Source organism: Nicotiana tomentosiformis, chromosome 8 (assembly GCF_000390325.3).
Source record: "Nicotiana tomentosiformis chromosome 8, ASM39032v3, whole genome shotgun sequence".
Lineage (NCBI taxonomy): Eukaryota > Viridiplantae > Streptophyta > Magnoliopsida > Solanales > Solanaceae > Nicotiana > Nicotiana tomentosiformis.
Window position 1 is genome coordinate 67,988,332 of NC_090819.1, and position 11,752 is coordinate 68,000,083.

Genomic DNA, 11,752 nt, shown 5'->3' on the forward strand with positions numbered 1-11,752 from the left:
GCTCAGATTGTCTCGTCCCATACCCCAGAGCATCGGGTCCAGGGCGATCTGGTCCTAGAGGTTATATCGGTATAGCTTATTGTTCCAAATCAGCCCACGGTTAGGGCAGGAGCATCTGAGAAGGAGCAGCTTAGACTCGAGAGGTTCAAGAAGTATCATCCTCCTACTTTCAGTGGTTTAGCTTTAGAGGATGAACATGGTTTTCTTGAGGAGTGACACTATATTCTTCTCACCATGGGTATCATGGAGATGAGTGGGGTTGCTTTCACTATGTTCCTGTTGTCAGGAGCAGCTTATCAGTGGTGGCGAGTGTACGAGGAGGGTAGCCCAGCCAAGGCAGCTTCACTTACCTGGACTTGGTTTATAGAGTTATTCCTGAGGGAGTTTGTTTACCAAACCCTTAGGGATGCATGGCGCGCGGAGTTGGAGTAGCTGTACCTTGGTACTATGATAGTGTCGGAGTATGTTGTCTGATTCAGTGACTTATCCATACATGCACCTATTTTGGTTTCTATAGTCAGAGAGCGAGTCCGTCGATTCATCGAGGGGCTCAACTATGGTATTAGATTTAGCATGGCTAGAGAGTTGGAGACAGATACACCATATTAGTAGGTAGTGGAGATTGCATGGAGGTTGGAGGGTATGCAGGGCCGTGAGAGAGATGACAGGGAGGCCAAGAGGCCTCGAGGTACTGGAGGATTTAGTGGTGGCCACGCTGAAGGTATAACCCGTCATGGTAGGGGCTATGTAAGTCATCCAATTCACTCAGCACTTCCAGTTTCTAGTGGTGCTCCGGTTATTCTAAGGTCTCAGGTTGCACATTTTGCTTAGCCACTTTCTAGCGCACCTCCTATATGGGGTGCCTTCAGCGGTCAGTCCAGCCGACTAGGCCCGAGCCTATCCTAGAAGCCACGCCCACTGAGAGCTTACTTTGAGTGTGGTGATAGCCGCCACATGGTTAGAGACTGCCCTATACTCAGGAGGGGTGCACCTCTACAGGATACTCAGGATCTACGGATTCAGTCAGGACCATAGACTTCTCAGGCTATGACTGCGGCCCTAGTTGCCGCTCCACCCACACAGCCAGCTAGGGGTGGGAGACGGGTGGTTATAGGTTGCTCTAGAGGGGGAGGACAAGCCAGATTCTATGCTTTTGTGGTAGGATGGAGGCAGTTGCTTCAGACTCATACATTACAGGTATGGTTCTGGTTTGCCGTAGAGATGTATGAGTCTTATTTGATCCTGGATCCACTTATTCATATGTGCCATCTTACTTTGTTCCGTATTTATATATATCTCGTGATTCTTTGAGTTCTCCTGTTTATGTATCCATACCTGCAGGAGATTCTATTATTGTGGATTGGGTATATCGGTCGTGTTCAATTGTTATTAGTGGTTTTGAGACCAGAGTTGACCTATTGTTACTTAGTATGGTAGACTTTGATGTTATCTTGGGCATGGACTGGTTCTCACCCTATCATACTATTCTAGATTGTCATGCCAAGATGGTGACCTTGGCTATGCCAGGTTTGCCATAGTTAGAGTGGAGGGGTGCATTGGATTATGTCCCTAGCAAGGTTGTGTAATTTCTAAAGGCCCAGCGGATGGTTGAGAAGGGGTGTGATTCTTATCTAGCCTTTGTGAGATATGTCAGTGCTGATACCCCTACCGTTGAGTCAGTTCCGATAGTGAGAGACTTTCCAAATGTATTTCTGGTGGATCTTCCGGGCATGCAGCCTAATAGGGATATCGATTTTGGTATCGATTTGTTGGCGGGCACTAAACCCATTTCTATTCCATAATATCGTATGGCCCCAGTAGAGCTGAAGGAGTTAAAGGAGCAATTGCAGCAGTTGATTGTTAAGGGCTTCATTCGGCCTAGTGTGTTGTCGTGGGGTGCTCCAGTCTTGTTTGTGAAGAAGAGTGATTGTTCTATGCGCATGTGTATTGATTATCGGTAGTTAAACAAGGTTACGATGAAGAACAGGTATCCATTTTCACGCATTGATGACTTGTTTGATCAGCTACAGGGTGTCAGATTGTTCTCAAAGATTGACTTGCGGTCAGGTTATCATCAGCTAAAGATTCGGTATCCAGATAATCCGAAGACTGCCTTCAGGACAAGGTATGGTCACTACGAGTTCCTTGTGATGTCATTTGGGCTGACCAATGCCCCATCAGCATTTATGCACCTGATGAATAATGTATTCCAGCCTTATCTAGATTCATTCATCATTGTGTTTATTGACGACATCTTGGTGTACTCCCGCAGTCAGGAAGATCATGAGCAGCACTTGAGGATCGTGCTTTAGACCTTGAGGGAGAAGTGGTTGTATGCAAAATTCTCAAAGTATGAATTATGGCATGATTCAGTGGCATTTTTGGGTCGAGTGAGGGGATCAAGGTAGATCCGAAGAAGATTGAAGCAATGCAGAATTAGCCTAGACCATCTACAGCTACTGAGATCCAGAGTTTCCTTGGTTTGGCCGGGTATTATCATCGTTTCGTAGAGGGTTTCTCATCTATTGCTGCTTCTATGAACAGATTGACCCAGAAGAGTGCTCCTTTCAGATGGTCCGAGGAGTATGAGGTGAGATTTTAAAAGCTCAAGACTACTTTGACTATGACCCCAGTGTTGGTGTTGCCTATAGGTCCGGGGTCTTATACTGTGTATTGAGATGTGTCACGTGTTGGCCTTGGTGCGGTGTTAATGCAATACAATAGGGTGATTGCCTACACGTCTCAGCAGTTGAAGACTCATGAGAAGAATTATCCGGTCCACGACTTGAAGTTGGCAGCCATTGTTCATGCATTGAAGATCTGGCGGCATTATTTGTACAGTGTCCATTGTGAGGTCATTATCAACCACCGGAGTCTACAACATCTGTTCAAACAGAAAGATCTTAATTTGCAACAATGAAGGTGGTTAGAGTTGCTTAAGGATTATGATATCACCATTCTATATCACCACGGTAAGGCCAATATGGTGGCCGATGCTTTGAGTCGAAAGGTGGAGAGTTTGGGTAGTTTAGCATACCTATCGGTAGCTGAGAGGCCATTAGCATTGGATGTTCAGGCCTTAGCCAACCAGTTTATTAGATTAGATGTTTTGGAGCCCAGTCGAGTTCTTGCTTGCGTGGTTTCTCGATTTTGTCTATATGATCGTATCAGAGAGCGTCAGTATGATGACCCTCATTTGTTTGTCCATAAGGACACGGTTCAACATGAGGATGCAAGGAGGTTACTATTGGAGATGGTGGTGTGTTGTGGATGCAGGTCCGGTTATATGTGCCCAATGTGGATGGTTTGTGTGAGTTGATTCTTCAGGAGACCCAAAGTTCGCGGTACTTAATTCATCCGGGTGGAACTAAGATGTATCGAGACTTGAGGCACCACTATTAGTGGAGGAGGATGAAGAAAGACATAGTGGAGTATGTATCTCGGTGCCTAAATTGTCAACAGGTGAAGTATGAGCATCAGCGGCCGGGTGGTTTGCTTCAGCGACTTGAGATTCCTGAGTGGAAATGGGAGCGTGTCACCATGAACTTCATTGTTGGGCTCCCATGGACTCAGAAGAAATTTGACGTTGTATGGGTGACTATGGACAGGTTGACCAAGTCGGCTCATTTCATTCCGGTAGTGACTACCTATTCTTCATAGCAACTGGCTCAGGTTTATATCCGCGAGATTTTCTGACTTCATGGCATTCATGTATCCATCATCTCTGACCGGGGTACGCAGTTCACATTGCATTTTTGGATAGCTGTACAGTGTGAGCTAGGCATACTGGTTGAGTTGAGTTGGATAGCGCATGCGTTATGGATTTTCGGGGTTCTTGGGATCAGTTCTTGCCACTTGCGGAGTTTGCCTACAACAACAACTACCAATCGAGTATTCAGATGTCTCCTTATGAAGCCCTATATGGGAGACGATGTGGTTCTCCAGTTGGGTGGTTTGAGCCAGGAGAACCGTTTTGAGGGCCGCAGATCCCATCACAGAACCAGCATGAGAAATTTCGAAAAGAGGTTCTGCGATCTACTATGCGACCGCAGAATTGGTCTGCGGACCATAGAGTGAAGCAGAAATGCCCAGTTCTGGAAGGCCATTATGCGGTTCATTTTGCTGACCGCAGAAGTGCTATGCGATCGCATATCGACCGCAGATTTTCATCGGGGCTTCATTTTTATAATTTTATAACCCGACCCCATTTCGTTTATCTAGCCTGCGGGTTCATTTTTGGGGGATTACCTGACATTTTAGGGAGAGGAGAGAGCTATTCTAGAGAGAGGAAAGGGAGGACTAAGGATTTCACTACTCTACTCTAATCAAACCTTGGATCTTCATCGAAAGGAACTTGCTAGGGCTTCAAAAAGGTAAGAATTTCTTCCCCCAATTCTTCGAATTCGGTCTTGGGTTGATTATGGGTGTGAGGGTAAATTTATCACATGCATTAGCTAAAAGAGACTGTGGGGAAGTTGTTGAACCGTCTTGGATGGTTTTGTTCTTGAATTAGTTGAGGGAAGGTTGGGTCATCTGTGTAGTAGCTCTTGCCATACGAATTCCTCTAATAATGCTTGTAATTCTCCCCTCTTCTATAGATTAACATAGTTAAAGTGTCGGGACGTTATTGTTACACCAAGGAAAGCTCTTTTGAGGTATGAAGGCTAAACTCTTCTTCTAGTATTGAAATTCCCGAATCCTTGCAAAACTCCATCATGTGTAGTCGAACTTGAAACACTGTTGAGGTGGGATGTTCAAGCTAGCAAATTGATGCTCAAATTTCATAACCTGTTCGAACCCTCATGTGTTAAATATTTTCTATTGTGACTTAATTATGTTATACCCATTTTGGGAAGAAAACCTTGTATGGAATCAATGTGATCAAACACTTATTTCCCATATGATAAGACCTTATGAACTTACACTTACTAAGGCCAAAGGTGCCAAACGGTTGATTGGAAGAAACCTCTTTTGTACAAACTATTATTGTTTTGGGAATATAAATTATGATATTGCGATTACACCTCCACCCGAATATATTGGGGTAAGGCGGTAGGGCTACTTTGTGTAGAATTGTGGTATTATGGTTACATCTCTACCCGCATACATTGGGGTGAGGCGGCAGGGCCGCTTTGTGTAGAATTGTGGTATTGTGGTTACACCTCCACCCGCATACATTGGGGTGAGGCGGTAGGGCTGCTTTGTGTAGAGTTATGGTATTGTGATTATACCTTCACCCGCATACATTAGGGTAAGGCGGCAGGGCCGCTTTGTGTAGAGTTATTGTATTGTGATTACACATTCACCCGCATACATTGGGGTGAGGTGGAAGGGCCGCTTTGTGTAGAGTTTATTGTATCATGATTGCACCTCCACCCGCATACATTAGGGTGAGGCGGCAGGGACACTTTGTGTAAAGGTGGCTATAGAAGATCCCCGGCTTAAAATTTATAAATGTTATTGGAAGCTCTTAATAAATTTGCTTTGACTTTAACGGTTATCTAAGCCCTTTATTTGTTACCATGATTCATCATATCCATGTTGTATTTCCAAGTCCTTGAATATGTGTTTTGGTTTTCATACTAGTACTATTCGACATGTACTTATGTCTCTTTTGCCGGGGGCGCTGCATCTTTAATGGATGAAGGTGGTTCCACAGTGGGATGCATTGACCAGTGATAGCGGTACATTCCCAGCTGACTTGGTGAGCCCCACTTCATTCCGGGGTCGTGCATTTTTTGTTCTGTGTGTATTATGTTTTGAGGTATAGCTAGAGCCTTGTTGCCGGCACTATCATTGTACTCTTTTGTATCTATTAGAGGCTCCGTAAACATAGTGTGGGTTGTGTATTGGTGTTGGAAAATTCAAGCTAGTAATGTCGTATGTGTATTACATATTCCACTTCAAACTACGAAAGTGTTTGTATTTTGAGACTTAAAAATAGAGTAACTAATGGTAATGGAGTTGGGGTTGTTTATGGAATCCTCTTAGTGTTTTATTAATAGCTTATATCTCCTTTTTATTCACGGGTGAGTTTGGGTAGAAGGAAATCTAACAGGCTTGCTCGGCCGGGTTATCTCGGTTGAGCGCCGGTCGCGCTCCCCGAGGTGGGGGCATGACAAACTTGGTATTAGAGCCTAAGGTTTTAAAGTGTCCTAGGATGTATCGGAGCCGTGTCTAGTAGAGTCCTTCTTATCGGTGTGTAGTCGACCACATCTATAATTATGAGGCTACTTGGAAATTTAGGAATAATACCCTTCTTTGATGTTCTCGATCGTGCGATAAAGCTGATTGTAAGATTGTTCCTCCTTTAACTCGTGCATTGCTCTAACTTTCAGTACATAGTGCCTAGGAAGAAGGCAAGAACAGGCCAAGGAGCCAATGTCACCCCAGGTGTGGCAGTTAATTCTATATTTGGTGATGCGGGTGAGCACCAGGGGGGTGAGGATATTCCCCCAATTACTACACCCCCTGATTCTACTATTCGTACTCAGACTGCACCAGTTCTTACACCTACAAAGGGTGCAACGGTTCCTCCAACTGATATTCCAGATCCACCTTCAGCCCAGCTTCTTGTCCTAGTGTTTTTGATGGGGACCTTAGGGGAGCCATACAGATGCTGACTCAGATAATGGCTTCTCAGGCCCAGAGATCGAATGTTGCACCTACTTCTTCCAGTCAGCCAGTGGAATCTGCTAGTCCCAGGGTGAACAAGTTTCTTCAGTTAGATCCTCCAGTGTTCACGGGTACTAATCCCAAGGAGGACCCCCGGGACTTCATTGATGAGATACACAAGACTCTCCTAGTTATGTGTGCTACTAAGACTGAGGGAGTGGATTTGGCCTCCTACTGCCTGCAAGGGGTTGCCTATTTTTGGTTTGAGGTATGGGAGGAGTCCCATGAGGAGGGGAGCCCTCTGGCGAGGTGGAGTGAATTCACTGATGCCTTTATGGATCATTTCTTGCCTGCCGAGACTAAGGAGACCCGTGCCATTGAGTTTGAGAGCCTGAGGCAGGGTAGCATGAATGTGTGGGAGTACCAGATGGAGTTCGCGTGCCTGTCCAAGTATGCTATTCACATGTTGCCCATTATGCAGGCTAGAGTGCGCCGGTTTGTGCAAGGCCTTAGCCCCTTGGTTATTAATGAGGCCACTACAGTTGCCTTGAATTCTGATATTAACTATGGGAAGATGGTGGTGTTTGCTCAAGCTACAGAGAACCATAAACTGAAGAATAGAATGGAGCGTGAGGGTAGAAGCAAGGACCAGTCTGCGGGAAACATTGGTGGTTCTTCTGGTGGTGGTGGTGGTAGGTCAGCATTTAGGGGAGGGTCATCAGGGCCATCTCATTCATTCGCTCAGTCTTCAATGAGTGCACAACCATTAGGGCCCAGTCAGTAGCAGTGGAGTCATTTGAGTCCCAATCAGGTCAATAAGGGACCCCACCAGTAGGGTCGGCTTAGAGGGAGATTCCAGTAGCAGCGGAGGCCCCCATGCCTTAAGTGTAGGAGGATGTACTTCAGGGTTTGCTTCATGGACCTACCTATATTCTACGAGTGTGGTATGAGGTGTCACATTTAGAGGGATTGCCACTCGTCTCACCAGATCATGGGCAGGGGTGCGGCACAGCCAGCTAGTTCTGCAGCTACTACATATGCAGTGCCTCTTCCAGCTTGAGGCAGTCCAGTGCCCGCAGGGCGTGGTGCAGCTAGGGGTGGTACCCAGAACTCGGGAGGGCCTAGCAGATTTTATGCTATGCGGAGGAGTTAAGATTCAGAGGCTTCTCCAGATGTTGTCATAGGTATATTGAATGTCCAGTCCTATGATGTATATGCTCTTATTGATCCCGGTTCCACTCTGTCATATGTCACTCCTTATATTGCTATGGAATTTGGGATAGAACCAGAACAGCTTCATGAGTCGTTATCTGTATCTACTCCAGTTGGCGGGTCTATTGTGGCTGTGTGGGTTTATAGGGATTGTGTTGTCACGGTGTGTGGTCAGAACACCATGGACGATCTTATTGAATTAGGGATGGTTGATTTTGATGTAATAACGGGGATGGACTGGCTTATTCATATTTTTCTAAGCTTGATTGTCGAACCAGAATCGTTAGGTTTGAATTTCCAAAGGATCCAATTATTGAATGGAAGGGGGATGATGTGGTGCCGAAGGGTAAGTTTATTTCTTACCTTAAGGCCACAAAGATGATTAACAAGTGGTGTATCTACCATTTAGTCCGGGTTACAGACACCGATGCTTAGGCACCTATACTTGAGTCTATGCCTGTTGTGAATGAATTTCCATAGGTCTTTCCGGATGAGCTCCCTGGGATCCCACCAGACAGGGAGATTGATTTTGGGATTGATGTGGTACCGGGCACGCAGCCTATATCTATTCCACCCTACAGAATGGCACCGACAGAATTGAATGAACTAAAGGAGCAACTGAAGGACTTGTTAGAAAAGTGTTTCATTTGGCCGTGTGTGTCGCCTTGGGGGCGCATTGGTCCTCTTTGTTAGGAAGAACTATGGGTCACTAAGGATGTGTATTGACTATCGACAGCTCAACAAGGTCACAATCAAGAATAAGTACCCACAGCCAAGGATAAATGACTTGCTTGATCAATTGCAGGGTGCTAAGTGTTTCTCTAATATTGATTTAAGATCCGGGTATCACCAATTGAAGATCAGGGAGCAGGATATTCCAAGAACAACTTTCAGGACCCGGTATGGGCACTTTGAATTTCTGGTAATGTCGTTTGGGCTAACAAATGCCCCGGCAGCTTTCATGGAACTTATGAATCAAGTCTTCAAGCCTTTCCTCAACTCTTTTGTGATAGTGTTTATTGATGATATCCTTGTATATTCACGAAGTCGAGAGGACTATGCCGATCATATTAGGGCAGTTCTACAGACTTTATATCAGCACAAGTTGTATGCGAAGTTTTTGAAATGTGAATTTTTGCTTGAATCTATTACATTCTTGGGTCATGTCGTCTCAAGAGAAGGAATTAAGGTTGATCCTCAAAAGATTGCAGCTGTGAAGAATTAGCCTAGACCTACAACTCCAACAGAGATTCACAGTTTCTTGAGCTTAGCTAGATATTACAGGAAATTTGTGGAGAGGTTCTCTACCTTTGCCTTTCCGTTGACTAAATTGACGCAGAAGGCGATTAAGTTCCAATGGTCAGATGCTTGTGAAAGGAGCTTCCAAGAGTAAAAATCAAGATTGACTACGGCACCAGTGTTGACTCTACCGGAGGGTACGGATGAATTTGTGGTATATTGTGATACTTCAAGGATCAGACTTGTGTGTGTATTAATGCAACATGGCAAGGTGATAGCTTATGCTTCTAGGCAACTCAAGAATCATGAAAAGAACTACCTAACACATGACTTAGAGCTCGCGGCAATGGCTGTTGCATTGAAGATTTGGTGTCATTATTTGTATGGGGTCCATGTGGATATATTCACGGACCATAAGAGCCTTCAATATATTTTCAAGCAGAAGGAATTGAATCTGAGACAGAGAAGATGGCTTGAGTTACTCAAGGATTATGACATCGATATCCTATATCATTAGGGGAAGGCTAACATTGTGGCTGATGCTCTTAGCGGGAACTCTATGGGCAGCTTGGCTCACCTGGAGGCATATCAAAGGCTGTTGTCCAAGGAGGTTCATTGGTTGGCTAGTTTGGGAGTTCATCTTAAGAACTCTAGTGAAGGAGGGGTGATTATGCAAAATAGGGCTGAATCATCGCTTATGGTGGAGGTCAAGGAGAAGCAATACAACGATCCATTGTTGATACAATTGAAGGAGGGGATTCATAAACATAAGACCATGGATTTTTCTCTTGGAATGGATGATGGTACACTAAGGTACCAAGGGCCACTATGTGTTCCAAATATAGATGGTCTCCGGGAAGAATCATGACCAAGGCTCACACTTTTAGGTATCCGATGCACCCGGGCTCTACAAACATGTATCATGATCTTAAGGAAGTCTACTGGTGGAATGATATGAAGAAGAATGTAGCGGACTTTGTGGCGAGATAACCAAATTGTCAACAAGTAAAGGCCGAACACCAACGGTCCAGTGGGTTGGCACAGATCATAGAAATTCCAATGTGGAAGTGGGAAATAATCATTATTGACTTTGTAGTGGGACTACCTCGCATGCCTCGTAAGTATGACACAATTTGGGTGATTGTTGATCCACTCATGAAATCAGCTCGCTTTTTACCTATTAAGGCTACCGACACAGCATAATAGTATGCTCAGTTGTATATCAAGGAAATAGATAGGTTGCATGGCACTCCAGTTTCTATTATCTCAGATCGAGGGGCACAGTTCACAACTAACTTTTGGAAGAAATTTTAGCAAGGTTTGGGTACTCAGGTGAATCTTAATACAACCTTTCACCCGCAGACTGATGGGCAGGCAGAGCGGACTATTCAGATGCTTGAGGATATGTTGCGCGCTTGTGTTCTTGCCTTCAAGGGTAGCTGGGATGATCATTTTCCACTCGTAGAATTTTCCTACAACAACAGTTATCATGCTAGTATTCAGATAGCACTGTTCGAGGCTTTATATGGTAGGATATGTAGATGTCCCATTGGGGGGTTCGAGATTGGGGAAGCCAAATTGATAGGACCACTCCTCGTGCATCTGGCTATGGAGAAGGTTAAAATCATTAAGGATCAGTTGGAAACTTCTCAAAGTCATCAAAAATCCTATTCGGATGTGCGTCGCAGGGATTTGCAGTTCAAAAAGGATGATTGGGTATTCTTGAAGGTTTCCCCCATGGTGGGCATAATGCGGTTTGGTAAGAAATGGAAGTTGAGTCCGAGGTACATTGGACCATACAGAATCATTCAGAGGATTGGTCGGGTGGCTTACAAGCTTAAACTACCTCCAGGGATGTCTTTAGTGCACCCGGTGTTTCACGTATCCATGTTGAAGAAGGTGGTTGGAGATTCGTCGCTTATTATGCCAGTTGAGACTATTGAGATTAATGAAGAACTGACCTATGAAGAAATTCCAGTTGCCCTTCTTGATAGGCAAGTCCGAAAGCTAAAAAATAAAGAAATTGCCTCCGTGAAAGTACTATGGCGAAACCAACAGGTTGAAGAGGCCACTTGGGAGGCCGAGGAAGAAATGAAGAAGAAGTACCCTCATTTGTTTGAATAGCTATGTAATTGTATCTATGAAATTATTGCCTATGAATTATGTATCACTTGTATAATTGATGTTAAGGGTGTTCCTTTCTTGTGATATGTTGCTTATGAGGCCACGATTGGTGTTGTTTTAGTGTTATGTTGCGTCATTGGACTATGTATATGTTGTTAAAATTTTTTTCTAGGATTCTCTCACCGGTGGATAGGCCCAGTTCCAAGGGAAACTCTGTCGAAATTTTTGGGAATTTGGGGAGTGAGTCAAAATTTGGAACTGCGGGTGTGTGAAGTAACAGTCGAGTCATATTGAATGCTAATGGTAGATTTAGACACTCATTCAAGGACGAATGATCTTGAGCGGGGGAGGATGTAGGGCCCTGTGAAATTTCACCTAGATCCCGAGGTTTTGTGGTACCAAGGTAAGCTAATGTGTTTGGGGTTGCTCAGTGCGTCGAGGAGTTGAAGGAAAAGGTTTACGGAACATGGTAGTTCTGCGGACCACTATACAACCGCAGAACCAGTTTGCGGGCCGCAAATCGGTCGCAGAATGAAGAGAAAGATTTGCCAATTTTGAGAAC

General features: G+C 44.7%; 1 protein-coding gene across 1 annotated transcript; it reads left to right on the top strand.

The window, feature by feature from the left end:
• Nucleotides 1–6,631: 6,631 nt before the first annotated feature.
• Nucleotides 6,632–11,462, top strand: LOC138897629 (uncharacterized). Its single transcript, XM_070183624.1, has 7 exons — nucleotides 6,632–7,102; nucleotides 7,190–7,391; nucleotides 7,800–8,173; nucleotides 8,633–8,749; nucleotides 9,584–9,730; nucleotides 10,570–11,060; nucleotides 11,363–11,462. Exons 1-7 carry the CDS (start codon nucleotides 6,632–6,634, stop codon nucleotides 11,460–11,462), a joined length of 1,902 nt encoding a protein of 633 aa, XP_070039725.1.
• Nucleotides 11,463–11,752: the final 290 nt, after the last annotated feature.